The sequence below is a fragment of the Nannospalax galili genome, unplaced genomic scaffold (assembly GCF_000622305.1).
Source record: "Nannospalax galili isolate Female #2095 unplaced genomic scaffold, S.galili_v1.0 scaffold271, whole genome shotgun sequence".
In the NCBI taxonomy this organism is placed as follows: domain Eukaryota; kingdom Metazoa; phylum Chordata; class Mammalia; order Rodentia; family Spalacidae; genus Nannospalax; species Nannospalax galili.
In genome coordinates, this window is record NW_008331789.1 from 4,247,207 (window position 1) to 4,268,601 (window position 21,395).

At 43.7% G+C, this 21,395-nt stretch overlaps 1 protein-coding gene across 4 annotated transcripts in view; it reads left to right on the top strand.

Annotated features, from left to right (window-relative positions):
- Prom1 (prominin 1) overlaps nucleotides 1-21,395 on the top strand; it is a 122,263-nt gene that overhangs the window by 84,306 nt on the left and 16,562 nt on the right. For all 4 annotated transcript variants that reach the window (XM_029560520.1, XM_008826882.2, XM_029560519.1 and 1 more), the window contains exons 12-19: nucleotides 1,759-1,911; nucleotides 6,824-6,947; nucleotides 9,140-9,243; nucleotides 13,411-13,495; nucleotides 15,707-15,853; nucleotides 16,441-16,512; nucleotides 17,675-17,767; nucleotides 19,784-19,837. In XM_029560520.1, coding sequence (XP_029416380.1) covers nucleotides 1,759-1,911; nucleotides 6,824-6,947; nucleotides 9,140-9,243; nucleotides 13,411-13,495; nucleotides 15,707-15,853; nucleotides 16,441-16,512; nucleotides 17,675-17,767; nucleotides 19,784-19,837 — 832 coding nt within the window. The remainder of the gene's footprint in view (nucleotides 1-1,758; nucleotides 1,912-6,823; nucleotides 6,948-9,139; nucleotides 9,244-13,410; nucleotides 13,496-15,706; nucleotides 15,854-16,440; nucleotides 16,513-17,674; nucleotides 17,768-19,783; nucleotides 19,838-21,395) is intronic.

The following is a 21,395-nucleotide window of genomic DNA, read 5'->3' on the forward strand; positions in this document are numbered from 1 at the left end:
TGACTAACAATAGTCTGTGACTCCACTTCCAGGGGAATCTGATGTCCTCTTCTGACCTCAGTGGGCATTGCACGATACCAGTGCATTCACATATGCAGGCAATATACTCATACCCATAAAATTTTTTAAAAATAAATTTTTCTTAAAATGAAAAAAATGTTCTCATGTAAAATAAATACACAGAGGTTGGAATTTACTGAAGGAACCTGTTTTTTTTTTTAGCTATGCCTTGAGATCACTAAGGTGACCTCTGAGCTAGGACTTAAAAAACACAGGTGGTGGGGCTTGGCCCTGGGGGTTGACAACAGTCATTTAAGACTGAGCAGGGGAGGGAAGGACTTGGGTGGCTCCATGACGTGTAAGAGGTATATTTCCTCTCTGAAGGACTCAGCCTCAGGACCTGCTGAGTCTAGACCTCAGGGAGAGCCTAGAGATTCATTCTTGTTGGGCTATAAGAGAAAGTGTTTGAGGAAGAGTTTCAATTTGTTCACTAAGAAATCTGTGCATGACATCTCATTTAGTGCTCTGCAAATACCCATTGGGTCATGTTGCCTGCATAACTCTGGCTTATAGACAAGGACTTTGGGGCTCATGGAGGGGAAGTGACTCACTTAAGGCCACCCCATCTGGCAATGCTGTCGATCATTACCCTACAATCCACAAGTTTCCAGGCGTGCATAGCATGCTTTCTTGTGGGGCTTGGCCACCCCAGCAGACTTTGGGACAGACATAGTTAACAATCTCACGAACCCATTAGGGCCAGAGTTTCTCAAATAGGACAAAATAGTACAATTATCTGTCTGCCTGTCTGCCTGTCTTCCAGTCATTCTCCCTCCCTCCACCTCTGCCTGGGGCTACAAGCTTGTTTTAAAAAGAAATGCAGCTAACCATCTGATTCATTAACTCTGAAAGCTTTCTGAGGTCAGGCTCCATGGCTTATTTAATTTTTGTATTCCTGATATTTGGATCAAAGCTCCCACAGAATGCCTTCTATTACAATAATTACCAAAGTTGCTTTTAATTGAGTGAAAAGCTTCAGTGACAACTTTTATCAGAAGGCCCCAAGCAGGAGCAAGTCGTTCTGTTTTTTAGTGTCTTAAATGTTGGGAAGCATTCCTACCCTTGAAAGTTCCTCGGCTGCTGGGAAGTTTGGTGTACTTTACGGGAATGCCAGCAGGAACTAATGGAGGATCCATTATCCTAAAATGTGTCCCAGAAAACCATTACGAAATTGAGATTTGCATTCTGCAGGCATTTGATTTAGGATGCCCATAAAATTCGAACTGTCTCGTGCATCTGCCACATAGAGTGTTTCTGCTTCAGGAACGAGACGCACAGAACATTCCTACAGCCCCAAAGATTTTCGAGAAAGGCCAAGAAAAAGAGCTCGCTGTTTGTCTGCAGTTTAACCATGCTCCATCCATATCTTCCAGCATGGGGAACCTTGAAACGACTTAAAAGTCTTGGGTGTGTTTTGATCAAGGTCTTGGGGAAGTTTAGGAAGGCCCACTATGAGGCCCATAGGGTACTCCTCACCACCATTGGGAGAGGACACTTCAAAGTCAAGGGGAAAGCATCTTGGCTAACTGGGCTAGGAATTAGGGCTGGGAAGGGATCTTGTCACACAGTCTCATCCTTTGATGTTGGAAGGGTGTTGGAAGGGCCCGACTACTCAAGCCTTAGTTCGCACTCGGCCTGTGAAGCCATCACCAATGTGACTGACATATGGTAACGGTAACACTGTGCTTTCTTTCCCAGGTGGCTGGGCGGTTTGATTGCCTGTTTCCTACTGACCCTCATCGTCATTTTTTTCTACCTGGGCTTGCTCTGTGGCGTGTTTGGCTATGACAAGCGTGCCACCCCAACTGGAAGAGGTTGTGTGTCCAACACTGGAGGCATCTTCCTCATGGCGTGAGTGTTCACTCTTCTTCATCACATGGGGTGGAAACCTGGGGAGGTGTGCCGGTGTGGTGCTGAGGGAGGTGTTGTGGAGCCTGGAGCATCTTGGTCTCACACTCTGAATTTCAGCAGAGTAGATGTCTTGGAGTGATGCTGCCTTCCTTGGTTTGGCTACTTTTGAATCAAGCACAAAAAACAAGAGACAGATCTGAATCAATTGCATTTTGATAGACTGGTTTAGGAGTGCACGTTGTTTATATATGATGGACTCCTTTTTAAGATAGATATCAAGAACATCATCTCCAAGTTTCTTGATGCCATTTGTTCCTTCTTTATCTTAATTGTTCATTCATTCACTCACCAGAAGGGGAACCTACCGTGTGTCAGACACTGCTCTCTACTGTGAGCAGTACTGCTAGCTTGAGACTCCAGGAACTTGATTTAAAGCAGCACCCTGGGGGTTTAGACCAACAGCCTAAACTAGGCACAAGAGCAGGTGTCGGTATCAGGCATCAGGGAGCCTGTGGCAGATTCGAGCTGTGAAGCCATTAGTACTTAACAATCATACATTTGGAGAACCTTTACTCCAGCATACTGTGACAAAGCCTAGTGGCCAAGGGCAGTGTGCAGAAGGGTGGCCCTGAAAATGCCAACTGTGGCGCAGGTGAAATGGCTCTAAGTGCTTTCAAGTGGAAGCCAGGTTGGCTCCAAGCAGGCATTGTTTTTTCTGGTAAGCTCATTGAAAATAGTGGTGGGATATGTAATCGGGCTCAAGGGGAGGTAAAATTTGAAACATGTCCTTTGGAAAATGGAGAACCAAAACAGCATGTGCATTTGGCTATCTGCCATATCACTAGAATGAGGAGGAAGACGAGAGCAGCTGGCTTGCGTTAGTCAGCTCATTCAGACATGGAGTCACCGTAGTAGCTAGACTTCTTATGATCTGTGTGTCGAAGTCCTTCCCCCAAACACTTAAGTTCCAGCATCATACACCTTTATTAACATTAATGTAGTCATATATCTAAAATAGTTAAAATAAATGACCTGGAGTCTGCCAGGACCTGAGAAGTGAGCTCCCCATGAAAAGCCTATTTGCTCACACATGTACATTTAAGACATACTCCAAAGCCAGGAAAGTGGCTTAGTGGTAGATCACCTGCCTAGCATGTGCAAGGCTCTGGATGCAATCCAAAGAGAGAGGTAGGTGTGTGTGTGTGTGTGCATGTGCGTATGTGTGTGTGCGTGTGCGTGTGTATGTGTGTGTGTGTGTGTGTGTGTGTGAGAGAGAGAGGAGAGAGAGAGAGAGAGAGAGAGCGAGAGAGAGAGAGAGACACAAATGCAAGTACCTGTGACGGACAGAAAAAAGCAACAACAAATTGTGCCTTCGTTCAAACAAGCACAGATACAGGTAGAGTAACTAACTCAATGTTAAGAATTTCACAGTCCTGATAATTGGCTGTTTTGAACCTATTTTGGCGGCATGTATATTTTATCTGTTTAGCTGCTTGAAAGGGAAACAAATTACTTTGAAAAATTACCCCCTTCATAAAATTGTATAAACACTTTTAAGGGCTCCAACTAAAACAAACAAACAAACAAACAGGAAATCCATCAACGAACTGATGGAGCTACAAGCTGCTTGGGTTTAGATAGACGTTTTATGCACATTAAGCATCTTTAAAGAGACAAAGTTTCATGGGCGCCTTTGGGATGGAGGCAGGAGAAATGTTAAGCATGTTGGATGTCATCACATTCATCGCAGGTGGGCCACAGACGTGAGGGGCCCATGATTTCTTTACTGCTGAACTCTGCCTCTGCACGGGTCATGCTTGGCTCTGCTTGTAGACATTTCTCCCTCATGACATCTGGTAAGGAACTGGATCTGTGCAAAGGGAAGCAGTGTTCCAAGTGCTGTTCACCTGCGGCTGCTTCTTTTGGACCATCTCCTTGCTTGTGGAAACCGGAAAGCCTATTTCAGTTCTGCTGCCACCAAATCTCCACATGCTCTGTAAACACAATGACACTGTCCCGCAAAGGCTGATGGCGTGAAAGGGTCCCCATGAAAGAGCTAGAAGGCCTTTCACTCTGTTTTCTGAGGGTCGGTCGCCAGGGTGTCTCAAGGACTGAATGGTAAACAGACTAGAGAGAATGTGAGACTTCCTCAGAAATAAGGGGACCTCACGAGCAGTGAACCAGAGTCTTCATTCCCTGTTCTCTTTCTCCATCCCTTTCTTTGTCTCCTTAGTTTTCTTCTTTGATACTAGGGATCAAACGGAGAGTTTCACACATGCTAGCCAAGTGCTTTGCCGCTGGGCTACACTACTTTTCTGAACTGGCAGGGAAAGTTTTCTTCTGTTGACTCTTGGAGCACATGTTTTCCTCCTTCCTCCTCCTCCTCCCTTAACCCTTTCAATACACGTTAGTGTGTTTTTACTTCACTCATCTTCTAAAGGTTTTATTTATTTTTATTCTATGCGTATGAGTCCTGCATGTATGTATGTATGTATGTATGTATGTATACCAGGTGTATGCAATGCCTGTAGAGGCCAGAAGAAGGTGTCAGATCCCTTGGCACTGCAGTTACAGTTTTGAGCCACTGTGTAGGTGCTGGAAACTGACTCAAGATCCCCTATAAGAGTAGCAGTAGTAAGTGCTTTAAGCACTGAGAACTTGCTCTTGCCTGGTTACCTCCATAACCTTACAAAAATGGGCCCTGGTTCTGTGTCCATACCACTGAAAATAGAGGCTGGCAACATTAGGTATATGCTACTTAGAGTAGCTGAGTTGTCTTTATTGATGTGCGTTTACCTTTTGGTTTTGTTTTGAGAATTTCATGCATGAATATTGCGTTTGCATTATTTCCATCCTGCCCAGTCTCCCACCAACCCCTCCCGTGTCTCCCCACTCCCTCTCATTGTTTTTTTGTTCTGCTGAGTCATCATCAGTGATGTCACTGGATGGACAGCTCTGCCTAGAAAGCTCTAAGAGTTGTTCTTCGTCTGCCCCTGGACAACTGGTCACTGCCATGGGAAAGGGGCCAGCAGGGCAGATTGCGTGCCCCCACAAACTTGTCATCATGCTCCCAGTGGACCTGCTGGAGTCTGACAGACTTTCCTCCCCTCCCGTTTGGTTTTCCACAGCTTGCCCTCCCACTCTGCTCTAGTAACCTCAACTGGAGGATGTCCGCCCACTCCTACTTCTCCCACTTTCAGCAGATGACTTGACCTCCTTCACAGAGGACACAAAAGCTGTCATAAATTCCCACTTATAAACACACCTGCTGTCAAACCACGTGTCGCATTTCTGGACTTCCAGAGGCAAAGGGGAGGCTCCTGTTTTACCAGTTGTCCTTAATCCCATCCTTCCCAGCATCCCAAGGATACACTGGGTCATCACTGCTCTGCCCGGGTCTTCTTTCTCCTTTCCTCTCAACACTTAACCATGCTGTTTTCCCCCTTCCTAGAAAAGGCAGAGAACCTCCACCAGTTCTTCCCTGCCCGCTCTTCTCCAGGCATCAGCCTTCTCCACAGAATGATCTGTGCGGCTTCCTCTGTTTCTCCATCTCCCAGCAGCTTCCACTCCAATGTGGTTTCCTCCCTGTCACCCTACGTCTTTCACCTCAACAGAAACCTCTGCATTCCAGGACAGTGTGGACAGCCCGGGGTTAGAGGATCATATCTAAGATGCTGACATCTAGTGTCTCCTCTGACCCCATGCACGTGCTCCGAGCACATCGAACTCCTCCGTCGAATCTTCACTGTAGGGTCTCACTGGCAACATGACTAATGTCCATTTTATCCTCTCCTCTAGCCATCAGTGTTCCCTGCCACCTCCCTGCCTTGGGACCCTTTCCTCCCTCTACCTCTCATCCTCTTGCATCTGCCTTCTCTGTTTTGTCTCTTACATTCACTGTCTTCTCCATCACTCCCAGCTTCATTAGGTCACTGTCCATCACATCAGATCACATCACATCACATCACATCACATCACATCACATCAAACATAACATCATACCATACCATACCATACCATACCATACCATACCAGCCTCCCAGTGATACCCCATCTGTCCAACCATCCTTCTCATTATATCAGAAGTGCTTTTCTTCAGAAAAGAAAATGGATTATGTTTCCTCTGCTCTTTAGCCCTTGTAGCCCTTCCACCTGGGATCCCCCAGGCTCCATCCCCTGGGCCCCTGGCCAGCCTTTGGAGCTGCAGTTCTTGCCATTCTCTGCCTTCCTGTCGAGGCAGAACTGCATTGGTCCCTTTCAGAATCTCAGTGGTACCGTGTCAGTTACTTTTCTCATTCCTGTCACAAAAAAGGCGGCCATGGCAGCAGGCGCTTGAGGTGGCTAATCACACTGCGTCCACAGCCAGGAAGCAGGGAGCGAGGGATGAGAGTGCTCGTTTGCTTTCTCTTTTTTATACAGTCCAGGACTCGGTCTATGGAATGGTGCCACACCATTAAGGCAGATCTTTCCATTTCAATTAACCTAATATAGATACCCCTCGGTGATGTGATGGAGGCTTGTTTTCAAGGTGATTCTAGATCCTGTCAACTTGGCGAATTAACCATCGCAGGAACGTTTTCTGCTTAGCCTCTCTCTACCAGCTACATCCTTTGCAGGAAGAATTGATTCTCAACTGACTCCAGAGCCCAGGCTCTGGACCATCAGGCCAGACCACAGGTAGACCAGGTACTGAGTCATCGGAAGGCTTCTGTAAGTATTGGCCAGGGACTCCAAGATGACATTGCTGACCACTGCGTCTCTTCTTTCCTGGAAGGTCATTTTGTTTAACCTGCAAGACACTGAAGATTGCAGGTCCACCATGTAGAATGAGAAGCTAGGACTGGAGAGTGCTAGCAGAGAGTGCTGGATAATTCCTCGTAGAATTACTTGTTTTGTTTGTGTTTTTTTCCAGTGGGGTTGGATTCAGTTTCCTCTTTTGCTGGATACTGATGATCCTTGTGGTTCTTACTTTTGTTGTTGGTGTGAATATGGAAAAATTGGTCTGTGAACCTTATGCAAACAAGAAATTATTACAGGTAAATACTGTTTTCTACTCATTGTGGGAGGACTTAGACAGACACTTGGAACTCATCATATCTTGTGGGTTACATCAGGAGCAGTAAAACCCAATACGTTCCTTGCCTTTAGTTCAGCAAGTTGAGATTCTATTTGTAATAGCTAATGCACACATATGCGTATATAGTAGTATTCTTGATTTTTCTTTTTAAGTGAATTCAGCATTAAGGAATTAAGACCTGCATATCAATGTGGGATGTAATATTTGAGAAGAATAAAATTCTTCCCAGCAGTGATTTCTAAAGGTGACTGAGATTCTCAAATGATTGACTCTTCCCACACCCTTCTGAGAGCTCCAGACATTTTAAAGATTTTGTAGGTGACAAAGATGACCACATAGATCTAGATTTGAAGTGAAAGAGCCAATAAAATTTATTGTTTCATAATAGACCATTGTCACTGGTAGCTATCTGGGGGTGGAAGGGAGCTAAGATTGACTTTCAGGTTTACCTTTCCCTCTTGAGGCCCATGCTTAGAAACTGCAGGAACTCAGTGTGCATCTTCACTTTCTTCATTAATAAGGGGTTCAGACCATGCCTGGCTTCCTAGTACTTTTCTCTAGATTATGATGTGTGTGTGTGTGTGTGTGTGTGTGTGTGTGTGCGCGTGCGCGCTTGTATGTATGTGAGATATAGGTTTGTGTGTATATGCATGTTGGGATTGTGTATGTGCATATGTGTGTGCATGTGCGTATGCCTGTACGTGTGTGTATGGAGGCCAGAGGTCAATTTCAGGTGTCCTCTTTTATTGCTCTCTATTTTCTTTCGTCTCTCACTGAACCTGGAGCTCACTAATTGCAATACTGTCTTGGCCAGTGAGCCCCCAGCATCTGCCTGTCCTAGCCCTGAGGTTAGATGACATGCCTCCACAGTCATCTTCTACTTGGGTGCCAGGGATCTGAACTCAGATCCCCCCCATGCTTGCACAGCGAGCACTTTACCTACTGAGCCATCTCCCCAGCCCCAGATTCTGATTTTTAAAACATATTTCCATTTCCCTCTTATATTGTGTGTATATATTCCACTTCCAATCTGTCATGAAATCAGGTCAGTGACTACACAAGTAACCAATTATCATGGTGTTCCAGATATTTAGTTTATCAAGGGAAATTAAGTTGAGAGTATCAGTGGATCATGTCATTTCCATTTAGCCTCTTAAGAAAGAACAGTATGATCAAGGTGGGCTTCATTATCTTCTGTGCCATGGTAAATCATTTAAAAAATGATTCTTTGTGGCTGGAGAGATGACTTAGCAGTTAAGAGCACTGATTGCTCTTGCAGAGGACCTGGGTTCGATTCCCAGCACCCACATGGTGGCAATGAACCGTCCTTAACTCAGTTCCAGGGGAATCCGAAGCCCTCTTCTGACCTCTGCGGCATTGCACAACATGGTGCACTCACATACATTCAGGCAATATACTCGTACACATAAAAAATAAAAATAATAAATGAAAGATTTTTAAACAGATTTTTAAAAAATAGGAGATATTTCAAACCCACTGTCTTAGATCAGTCATCCCTAATATGGAAGCCTGATATCCTAAAACCTTCAAAATCTGAAACTTCCTGTTTTCTCTCAGTGCTGGGTATCAAAAGCAGGGCCTTCAGCATGCCAGGCAAGTGCTACATCCCCAGCCCTTCAAAATCGAAAACTTTTTGCTCACTGACTTTGACACCACATGTGGGAAATTCTACACTATGAAATATTTGATGTACAAAATTATTAAAAATTTTGCAGACCATTACCTTCAAGTTATGTGTATAGGAAAATAAATAGGTGAATTCATGTTTAGACTTGGGTCTCATTCCTAGGACTTATCTTTATGTGTATGCAAATAATCTAAAATCAGAAAAAAGTCCCAAATCTGAAGCACTTTATCAGTCATTCTAAATCAAATAGTCCAGTTGCTTTTTCTACTATGTTTCATAAATTGAAGTTATTCTAAAAGATTGCCATCATTTGGAGCGATGCTACCCAATGGTCAACTGATTTATTCTAATTGCACTTATTATTTTCTGCTTTTAGGTTTGAAATGAATAATGAATATCATGATATAAAGCATCTCAGAAGTATTTAATAGAACATTAATTTTTATTGTGTGTGTATGTTAGTATAAAACTGTCTTTAAAAAATTCTGTCACATTCGCTCTAGGTTTTGGACACCCCCTACTTGCTCAGTGATCAATGGGAATTCTATCTCTCCGGCTTGATCTTTGGTAAACCAAACATTAACCTCACTTTTGAACAAGTCTACAGGTATTAATCTTCTTATTTAAAATGGTTTCTAATAAGAATGAGAATTTCGCTTTCAGTGTGTTTTGTTAAACTTACTGGTAAGACTTTTTATTTCAAAGAGAAGCTGCTTTCTGGTCTCAGCAAAAAGATCATAGAAGTGGAACCCCCCAGAGTCATCGTTCTAAGCCTTTTTGACCTGGGGTTGGTAATTTTTCAGTCCCTCTATGTAAGTACTCCCTAAGATTTTGTGGCTAAAGATGTATTAATAGGATCCTACAAGAAAGTGTGCCAAATCACAGGTGCTGTAATAGTGATACAGTTACAGGGCTGGTCTGGGCAAGTCAGATCACCTGGGATCTAGTCTTATCCCTGTGTCCTCGGACAGTTGAACTTCTCTGTATTTAGTAAGACAATAGGTATTCTCCCTTGGGGTCATGTTAGGGCCCGGTGAGGTATGTGAGTTTGGAATAGTGCCTGGTATGTCATACAAACATGATACAGTAACAGCCGTTCTTATGAGTGTTCGTCTACATGCATTTTTCCTCTTTTGGCTCATAAGAGTGTTGGTAAAACATTGTAAGTTCTGTTGTTAATACCCCTGGCGTGCTGTCTAATGCTCAGATTTCTCTAAACTGTTTATGACGTTAAATCATCAAGCCTCCCGACCACGTTAGTGGTATACAACAGGCTGTTGTCCTGGGTAATGGACCCCCTGTTTTTGACCCTTTCTTTCCTTTGCCCTCTCCTTGATAGTGAATTGGCTAAGGAAATGGCAGAGAGCATCCTTCCACTGGGAGCATCTTCTTCCCTAGCTCATTCCCTCTTGGGTGAAAGAGCTGGACTCAGTCTCCCTTGTGGGGCTGTCTTCCCAGTACCTTGGTCACTTTTGTCTCCTGCTTTGGGTCTCTTCCATTAGTATGTTTTGAGGTTCCATAGCCACATAAACACACACACACACACATGAAATAGCTGGGTGACTTCTGAAGGTCTTGCTTCCGCTTCTCAAATTCTAGATCATCTGCCAAGGTAAAGGGCTTGACCTCAGTCCTGAGGCGCAGAGGGGCTTGCTGTTGTTTAAGCTTTGCGAAAGAATTTCTCCCCTTGCCTTTTAGCTCCCCTTTTAGAGCAAGCTTCTAAATAGGGCATAATACCCCATTCCTTCCAAATCTAGGGCTGACTTTTTGCTTACTTCTCATCATGAACCTTTGCCTTATGGAGGAATGGTCCTCTAGCTTGAAGGTTGGTAGCAGTAAGCATTTGAGCTCAGGTGTGAACCAATCCACAGCTACCTGCTCTGAGCCAGGCAAAAAGAAGTCACTAAAACAATGAACTCCAAATCACAGGACACTTTTTACTTAGAAGGACACTTTTATTTCTGCCCTCAGTGAGCCCAGAAGGCTAGAAGGCATGCACTATCATAGATTCTTCTTAGTGAGTCGAACTCCAGACTCACAGGGCCATAGAGACACACTGAGGGTGGAGTGTCAAAGAGGTAATGGGGATGTGGCCCCTGCTGCCTAAGGACCCTCTGATCCTCTGCACAGAAATGGCCATTGCTAATGTCTTTTACTTTCTTGATGTTTCTTTATAAAGTTATAAGCAAAATTTAGTCCTGTGTTGGGCGTTATTAGCTGTATCTTAGTAGTATTGGTGTCATTTGACAGAAAGACTTGGTAAGTATATTGTGCATAGCTGGGTAAGCTTTTTGGCATTGCAACTTTTCTTTTGCATTTAAAAAAACTTTCAAATATTCATACGTTTAATTAACAGATGGGCATTCATTTTTTCAGCCAACCTAAACAAGTGATTTCAAAATAAATATAGCTATGCCATCACTGTTTCGACCAGTTATTCAATAAGTAGGATACTAAGTAGTAATGATGGCCATCTTTAAAAGATTTAACACTGGCATGGCACTTTCTATGTACAAGGAAGCACTAGCACTGATGGAAGCACTCTATACAAACTCCTTTAATATGCAGTGTTCTGTGAGCTGGGTATCATATTAACAATAGTTTTTGCAGTACTGTAGATCAAATTTAGAGCCTTTTGTACATGCTAGGCAAAGCACTCTATCACTGAGCTACATCCTCTTCATTTTTATTTTGAGACACAGTCTTACCAAATTATCTGGGCAAGCCTTAAACTCAGAGTCCTTCTGCTTCTGCCCCCTGAGTAGCTAAGGTTACAAGTGGGCACCACCACGTTTGGCTTCATACCCACTTTCCTTATCAAATGAGGACATGAAATGTGTGATATATACTCAATGATATTATACAAAGATGAATTAGACCCTGGTACTACCAGCAAGGAAAATCTGGTAACAGATCCACGCGCAAAGTAAAGGACAGAGAAAAGTTCTGGTTTGTATTGTGTAGCCCACAGCAGTGCAGAAACATGAGCTCCTGAAACCCCAAGGCGACGATTAGAATGAATTTCCCAAACCCAGCCCTATAGTATTATTTGTAGATGTCATCTTAAGTTCATTTCCTCTCCCTGCTAGCAGCTGGTCTACCTGCTTCCCATTGCATCCTCCAAGCATCGGGGGAAGTGAATGACCCCCTCCCTAAATCAGCAGGGCATCATTGTCACCAGCAGAGGGCACAAAGTCAGTGCGTGTGTGTTCCCCTCTGTCCTGCCTGTATGCACAGCAAAGATTATTCATCAGTAATGGTCTTGGGATCCCTCTCAGCAGCCCTAGCAGACATTATCAATCCTTTGGAATTTCTATCCAGTTAGATTTATCTGCTGTTGCAGTTTGGGAGGGCAAGGCTGAGCTTCTTGGGCTATCATGGCAGCTCTTTGTGAGTCTGGATTCTGCAGAACTTCCCAGCATTACCTTTGTTAGTGCATAGAGCTTGTATTAGTCAGGGTTCTCTAGAAGAACAAACCAACAGAACGAGTAGTATTAAAGGGGGATTTATTAGACTGACTTACACAGTGTGATTTGGGCAGTCCAGCAAGGGCTGTCTTTACACTGGAGTGGCTGAGAACCCAGTAGCCTGCTCAGTCCGTGAGGCTGGGTGTCTCAGCAGTTCCAATTTAGTGCTATAGGCCTGGAGGATATCTGCCAAGCTGCTGGTCTTCAGGCCACATTGGAAACCTGAAGAAACTATGAGTGAAGGAACACAGCAGCTGTGGCAGCAGCAACAGGGTAGACGAACTCCTAAACAGGGTAGATGAACTTGCCAGCGAGACATGAAGGCAGGCAGGCAGAAAACAAACTGCTTTTGTCTTTGACCTCCCTTTATCTGGGCTGCCACCAAAGGTGCCACCCACATTCAGGGTGGAGTTCCTCACTTCAGTTACCTGGTCAAGAAACCCCCTCACAGGTGTGCCCAACCACTTATAGCAGTTGATTCAAGATGTGGTCAAATTGACGGCATAATTAACCACAAGAGTTCTAATTTTCAAAAACAAGACCTGCTTTTTTCCCCCCACAGGGATTTGTCATCTCCTACAATGTGGGAAAGTTGTCTCACCCGGCATCCTTCCAAGTCAGAGAGTCCCAGCATTGCTGTCAAGGGAGAGGTAGATGCCACATAGGATGTGGCTATGTTGTGGCAGGAATAGTCATCAGATGAGGTCTCCCCTTAGCTCAGACAGGCACTTTATCATTTTACCATTTCAGACATGGGATTGAGGAATGGGGGAGTGAGGCCATTTCACCAGGATGGAAGAGAAAAACTGGACTGAATGAGTGTCTCTGGGCCCCTTCCTGTGACCATCTTTGCCCTCTTTAGAAGAGATGTCTAAACATATATTTAGTAAGTGAAACCCAATTCTGGAACTACAGAGGATGTTGGCAGAGGCTTGGTAGAATCTTTAATAATCCACAAGATAAATTTTGCAATGCACTCTTTTCTAGAAAGTTTCATTTTTACATTTTTAAGTGAGAATTTATTTCTTCTTATTTTGTAACTTAATGCCTAGCAATATTGGAAACAGCACAAAGGAGATAGATAGATGGTTTCTACCCATCTTATTGTATCTATACTAACAATGGGGAAAATATCAGGAGTGGCAGGTGCTAAGGGTTTCCATGATTATGGGGGACACCCAGAACCTACTTGTGTGCAGACTTGAACACCGAGAAGCAGAGGTTAGCAAACTCTTTGCACATCCTGTGCAGTACACAGACATTGCTATGATCCTCCTCTGGGGCATGATTTCTCTTTTTCCCCATAGGGACTGCAAAAGAGGGAGAGGCTTTTATGGTACTTTTCAGCTTGAGAATGTCTTCAATATCAGTGATAATCTCAACATCAAGAAGGTGAGTCATTAGACCCAGACTTGACCTTGTTTGACTAAACCCAGATGGATGTCTTTCCTTTTATGTTAAGGCTGATGTGAAACGCACATAAGAAAACAAACTATTTTTTTTAAAAAAACAAGCCATTTTAAAGTGACAGTATGTTTACAGGTTGTGCAACCCTCACCTTTGTCTATTAATAATCCCCAAACGTGTCCTCATCTCCAGCCACTTGTCTTTTTCCTTTTTGAAGCTCGAGTTTTTCTTTTTAATTTCTTTTCTTCTTTTTTTAAAGATTTCTTTTATTATTAATTTATTTTTTTATTTTTATTTTATTTTTGATCTTTTTGAGATAGGGTCTCTCTTTAGCCCCAGATGACCTGGAACTCACTATGTAGACCAGGCTGGTCTTGAACTCACAGAGATCCACCTGCCTCTGCCTCCCAAGGGCTGGGATTAAAGTCATGAGGCATCACGCCCAGTGATTTCTTTTATTTTTATTTTATGAGTGCCTGCATGTATGTAAGTACTCTTGTGTAGATCAATGCCCATGGAGGTCAGAAGAGGGTGTCAGATACCCTGGAATTGGACTTATAGTTGCTAGCTGCCATGTGGGTGCTGGGAACCAAACCCAGGTTCTCTGCAAGAGAAGCCATTGTTCTTAACCACTGAGCCATCTCTCCAGCCCCCCGCTTCTTTTTTCTTTTAAAAATATCTTACTTAAAAAATATTTTACTTATTACTTTTATTTTATGTGTATGAATGTTTTGCCTACATAGAGACCAGAAGAGGGCATCAGATAACCTTGGAACTGGAGTGACAGATGGTTGTGAATCAACCTGTAGATGCTGGAAACCGAGCCCTGGTCCTCTGGAAGAGCAGCCAGTGCTCTCAACTGCTGAGTTAATCTCTCCAGGCCTCAGCTTGAGTTTCTCTAATTGACCCTCCAAAAAGGCCTCCCTTATGAGACGTCTCAGGGGAAAATTTCATTTCTCTGAGCACGCGTGTTCTACAAAAAATGGTCCCACTTGCTTCTCAGGGAGATTGGTCCTTCAAGATTAATCCCCCCATTCAGCCAAGTCCCAGAATCGGGAACCAGGCACAGAGAAGTAGGGCCTCCCTTGTCTTCATTCCTGACCCAGGACTCCAGAATGGGTCACGGTTCACCCTGCCTTTTGTGGCAAGAATGAACGAATAACCTCTCCTGTGCTCTAGCCCACACCCCTTCTCTTGAGATGCAGAGGAAAAGCTCTTCCAGAGCACACCAGACAAAAAAGAGCAATAATTTCTGCTGCCCATCTCTATAAAGCAATGAACCTAGATGACCTCAGTCTCCTTGCCAGGAGACCTTTATTGGCCTTCTCAGCTGTTCAGGGAACATCTAGATCTTACTCCTTTGGGGCTTCCAGAATGAGTGGATTTCAAGGGAAGAAGTGACTCTCCATGCCCTGCATCTTGCCTACTTTTGCATTGTGAAAGGTTGTTAGAAGAACCAGTGTGGTCAATGTTGGCTTTGATGATTTTCCAATGTGAAGAGCTTTTATTTGAAAGATTTATATGAATTTTATATCCATTATTTTTCATAATAGTCCCTATGTGCCCATAAATAAAGTATAATTTTGTAACCACATCCTAAGTAGATGCCCTCTACTCCTTTGTCCATCATGCCATGACCATGTTCCCCGTGCCATGCTGAGTAGCAGTTGAGAATGACACAGTCACTCTATCCTGCCTGAATCTACTGACTGATTGTTAGAACGACCCCATATCATATTCCTAGGATTTTTGTGCAAGTAACAGAAAATTGTTTCCCATTCCCCATGTCTTCCTAATACCTAAAGGTTGCTGATCACTTTCCTGGAATACCAGGCTATTCAGTCCTTTCTGCATCTCTGTTTGTCAAGGCTGGATGCTTAGAAGTCATAGCCTCTCCAGTGTACCCCAGTTCTTTTCCACAGACTCGTCTCTCCCTGGTGTTCTGACAGAATTCATGCATTCCTCTTTGAGGACCTTAGTCCCTTCCCTCTGAAGTCTTTAAGGATGGAAATCAGTCCTGCTTTGCTTCACATGCCTCCTCCAGACAGGGCACTTATGGACTACAAGGAGGCAGAGAAGGAGGACAATTAGGTCAAATGAGTGCATAGGCATCGTTTTGATCCCGTGTAGTTCCTTTGCTCTGTAAGCATCGAGGCTGTGACCCTGGAGGATAATGGATGCTTTTACTTCATGCAGCTTACTGGAAACATAAACAGTGAATTTGAAAACCTCAGTGTGAATATTGACAACATCGAACTGCTAGACGCACAAGGAATAAAAGTCCTCCGGGACTTTGCCCAGTCTGGGATAGATAGAATCAATTACCCTCTGTACTTAAATCAGGTATGAGCCAGATCCTACATGCATGACCTTTGGGGGGTGAGGGGATTTGAGTATTGTGTGTGTACATTTCTTTTTGTTTGATTTTTCATGATGGTAGATTCATATAACGTCCAAATGACCATCTTAAGACGAGCAGTTGAGTGGCATTTAGTGTATATGCACATTTACCACCTTAGGTTCCAGCACGTTTTCATAGCCCACAGGAAATGTTCTGTCCGATAGCAGGCGCTCCCCACACTCCGCATTCCTGACAGCTGTCTTGTCTGGGCTCTGTTCCTCCGAAGCTACCTGTCCTGGGAATCCCGTACATGTAGAGTCATACACTTTGACTTTTTGTTTCTAGTTTCTTTCACTGAGAGTGTTTCTGAGATTCATTTGTGAAATGGTGCATATCAGTATTTCATTCTTTTTTATGGTTGAGTACGAATAAAATGTATAGCTAAAAATGCAGATGTCACCTTTGAAAGATTTTGTAGACTTAATTTGTTGCTCGATAGCTATGGACCCATATTCAGTATGTACCGATTAGATGGTGGTTTTATTTCAAAATCCAGTGTCTGTAACAGTTTTCTTTCCCTCTTTTGTAGACTGAGAACGCTCCTACAAAAGTGGATCTGGTAGCATTTTCCTCTTCTCTGGAAACACAAGCAAACCAGTTGGTGAGTTCAAAGAGTCTGTTTAAATGCTGTAGTAGTTGGAATGGTCAATGCCAATACCGCTGTTGGGGAAGCTACCAGAGAGGTCGTTGTCAACATGAGCTTGACCTTTTTTTGTAGCTCTTCACTGGTGCCTGTTAGAGGTTCCAATAGCACTGTGGCCCTGTGGTCCAGATGTCTGAACACATGACTGTTTCTAGGCCCTTGCAACTCTACCTCTGAATGTGCTTCCACAGATCAACCCTCCACCTCAAACACATGTATACATGCACACACACATGCATACCTTCCTGTGTGCACACACCCATACACATACACAAACATATACATACAAACACACATGGATGCACACACACACACACACACACACACACACACACACACATTTTTCTTCTGTAGAAGAAAAAGTAACTGAGTTGTGCTTTGTAACCCCAGCGGTAAGCTTATAAGATTGGGCAGAGGTACCATTATAACCAATAAGCTTCCCCTTCATCAATTCCGCATGGCCTAGTTGGTCCCTTCTAAGAAACAGTAGACTATGGTGAAAGGACTCTGGGCTCTGGAGGAAGACCAAGGCTTAAATCCCAACTCAGCCTCTTTTTAATGCTAGGAGCTCCAGCAAGGTGCTTCACCCATCTGTGCCTCAGTGTCCCCATTTGGAGGCAGTGATTGTACGTGACCCAACTCAGCCTCTTTCTAATGCTAGGAGCTCCAGCAAGGGGCTTCTTCACCCATCTGTGCCTCAGTGTCCCCATTTGGAGGCAGTGATTGTACGTGCCTTATTGGTTTGTTATCGTTCATATAATGAACATCATTTCAGCGTGGGTTAAATAAGTAGTCCTCAGGTGAGCCTTGGTTTTTCCAATTATGAAACAGGTAAATTGAGTGACTGTGTTATTAGGAGGCAAAGAAAGAGAAATCACAGCCTCTTGTTTCAGGAAGCACTTGTTAGTGTGCTGTACTGCTGAGTCCACGGTGCTGTCATTGGAGCGGAGCATCTTGGTGCTTCCTCTCCAGGTTAGCCCCTTTGCCTACCCATGTCATCATTGCCTGAGAGGGGATCATGTGCTTAAACTGTATCAGCTAGGGCCCTTATGGTTAAAGGAGTGTGCCTCGGAGTCTAGAAAGATAGCGGTCACCTTTCCGTGTTTTCTTTTCTTTGTAGCCTGAAGGAACTTTGAAGCAGTCCTTGAATAGAAATGCACAAACTATTAGAGCAATTCATCAGCAGCACATCCTTCCTATGGAACAATCACTGGTAACAGTCAACAACCTATGGCATTTCATGGTGACCTGAGTGAAATAAATACACCTAGTTAGCTGGTTAGCCTACAGATAGCCTGAAGACACCCTCATTTCATGGAGGGCCCGTCTACTGCATCTCCGCCTCAGATACTGAACTGGGCTTTTAAGGACACAACACTTAAGTTTCTCTTCCCCCACCTCCTTCCGTGTGAGTGTGAGCAGTGGGGTTTGTCCTGTCCCACGCCTGTCTCTTGCGTCTTGCTGTAGCTAACTCCTGCTAACAGGCCTCCTGGGCCATGCCTTTAGCTATGCGATTTCATTCTGAGTTTTTTCTCACGCTCTCCAATTCTTTTTCTCCAAACGCTGCCTAGAAATATGTGAAGATGAGGGTAAGTGCTTTTCTTTCTGTTTCCCTTAGTTCTGTTGGCCTTTCCTTTCTCCTCTCTTCTAGCCCCACTTTCTATCCCCCGACTTGTAATAGAGGCAATTTGTAGCAAACAAAGAGCGGAGCTGGCTTCAAATCCCTCTTTGCCTCTCCATAGCATGGTGACTTCTCAGTTTCCTCATCTCAAATAAAATTCAATAATCAAAATGAGAAAGATGGAATATTGGGGATAATTCCTAGGTTGCTATTACCTAGGGGACCTCTGAACTCGGGGGACTCAGGAACAGGAGGAATCCCTTTTAGTAACCCAAGGGCCTGTTTGTAGCTAGCTGACCAAGGGAGGGCTGTGTGGAAACTGGGTCCCTAGATCAGCTGCTCAGGTTTTCAGAAGCATTCAAATCCATCCTCTATAGCATGGAATCTTCTGGATCTGGTTTTCATCAAAGGTGTCTCTCTGTCTTCCCCTTCTGACTTCCGGTTTTACTGGTTTCACCTACAGCTTCCTACTGGATTCATTTACTGTGTGTACTGTGCTTAACAACAGTTCTCTAACTTTGTTCACATCTAGTACAAACTTAACATGTTAAGCCTATATTAAACTTCTTTTACGTTTTTAATCCCAGCACTCCGGAGGCAAAGGCACACAGATCTTTGAGTTCCATAATGAGTTCCAGGCCAGCTGGGGCTATAGGGAGACAGTCTCAAAAACAAAGAACACACAAAAAACCTTTTGTGTGTTTTTTGTATTTTCTTTCAATGCTTTTCTTCAAGTAGATGGTACTCCTTGGTCTTTTTAGTACCAGGACAACCTGTGTACAGACACGCAAGTTGTTTTGTATATATGATATGTCATGTAAACCAGGAGTTGGCAAACTGACCCTCATACACCACAGCCTGACCCAATCCAGCCTGCTGTAGGTTTGTGTAAATAAAGTTTTATTCGGACACGGCCACTTATTTGCAAACTATCTGTGACTGCTATTGGCCATTAGAACAAGATGGAGTAATTGGGGCAGGATATGGCCCCTAAAAGCCGAAGTATTTACTGTCTGGTCTTTTACAGATAAAGTTTGCCACCACTAACATAAACCATGCTTGCTGGACAGCCATAATTGGGGCAGGATATGGCCCCTAAAAGCCGAAGTATTTACTGTCTGGTCCTTTACAGATAAAGTTTGCCACCACTAACATAAACCATGCTTGCTGGACAGCCTCTGGTTTTGGTTTTGTTTTGTTTGTTTGTTTGTTTGTTTGTTTGTTTGAGATAGGGTTTCACTATGTAGCCTCTGCTAGCTTAGAATTCATTATGTAGACCAGGCTGACCATGAACTCACAGAGACCAGGGCAGGCTCTGTTTTAATAATGCCTTCCACACAGATCAAACCTAATTCAAAGGAATTTTTGGACAGTTTGTGTGTGATGTGCAACCCTTAAAAGCTTCTGATTTGGGGGGGGGCGGGGTTCATACAAAATAATGATCCATAAGGCGCCCATTGTTATACACATCTGTTGTATTTTCTGGAATGAAGCCATTGCACTGTATAGTCAGATTTGATGTTTCTGTTGGGAGAAGGCCAGACACAAGGAATGTGATCTTGGTGCTTTGTATGAAAAATTTGAAAATATTATCCTTTTCTTCACCAGAAAGCTTTAAAGCAAAGTGTCCGGATACTTGAACACATAAGTGATGGATTGCCGGTAAGGGTTTTGTTTTTCTTTCATGAACTTTTGTTATGAAATGACTTTACCTAGGAATTCAGAAATGTTAATCTTTCTAAGTATTTTAAGTAAAAAAAAAGCCGTGGGTGATGGGGCTCAGTTATCTGTCCATTTGAATACCGAAGTTGCTTTTCCTACTGTTTGGTTCCTCTCGAGTGTACCTGTAACGTAAATTGTTACATACATAGGAGAAATCTGTGTTTTGATGTGCAGGATGCCAGCATAGAAGGTCCGTTGGTTACTTTTACAGAAATAGTGCTGTGTAACAATGTCTGTCTCAGCACCTTCTAATGAGAGGCTTCTCTGTACCTACCCCCTATAAGACCCTGAGGGATCACTTCTTGGCTTGGCTGCCTCATTTCCTGTCAGTGGAGCTTGTGTTAGTGTTTCCTTGCTGTGAAAATACCTATCAAGTCCACATAAAGGAGGAAGGACTTACTTTGGTTCATGGTTTCAGTGGTTACAATACATGGTTAGCCAGCTTCCTCGCCTTGGCAAAGCAGAAAGGTCATGGCAGAAGGATTTGTGGTAGATGAACCCTTCAAAGGCACATCTCTAATGATCTGCTTCCTCTAATAAGGCCCCATTTCCTAATAGCCATGGAGTTATTACTGGGTTCATCCATTGACCGAGTTAATGACTGATGATCTAACCACTCCTCAGTGGTACCATCAGTTGGATACCAAGCTTTTACTACTTAAGCCTTTGGGGGGATACTTCAGTAACCAAATAATAAAAGGACACAATTTCAGGGTATGAGCAAAACCAGGTTGCCCTTACGGCACTGCTCAGAACACTGCCATTTTGCTTACTTTCCATTAGCCAAAGCAAGCCATGTGGACTCACCCCCTGTCATCATCTCAGGATGGAGGAATACAGTCCTTACTCTGTGCTGGGTAAGAATGGGTTCCAAGACCATCCATGAAGACTTAAGGCCCCTACATCAAATTGAACACTACACAAATTTCAGAGTGTATAACCTATGTTCATCCTCTAGTATACTTAAATCATCTCTAGGCTACTTGTGCAATGTAAACATGATGTAAGTACTTGCTATATTGTTTTGTTTAGGGGATAGTGACAAGAAAAACTTATACATGTTTAGTAACCGCCCCCTCATACACACCCCAACCAAAAAGGTTAATTGAATCTCAGATTCAAAATTCCTGGATTTGGAGGACTGACCATATACCATTCCGTACTCTGGGAGCCAGGCCAGGGAGGGCACCAGTCATCTTGAAAGGTTGGGCATTCTATTGCAAGGGGCACCCTGGCCACAGCACTGAGCTCTGAGGCCAGAGTACCCAGAACTCCAGACGACTTAGAAAATGTATCTTTATTGATCTGGACTGCTGCCCCTGAGAGCTCTGGGCTGTGAGCCTCACAGTAAAAAATGCTCCTCCTCCACCTTTCTTCAGTGAGACTTACGTGTGACTTGGTTTCTCTGAAGACATACAGGTTTTCTCTGCTCCAGGGCCATCCTGTGCCTTTGATGGTGTGTGTCCCATGCCAGAGGTGCTGGAGACACAAGATGACT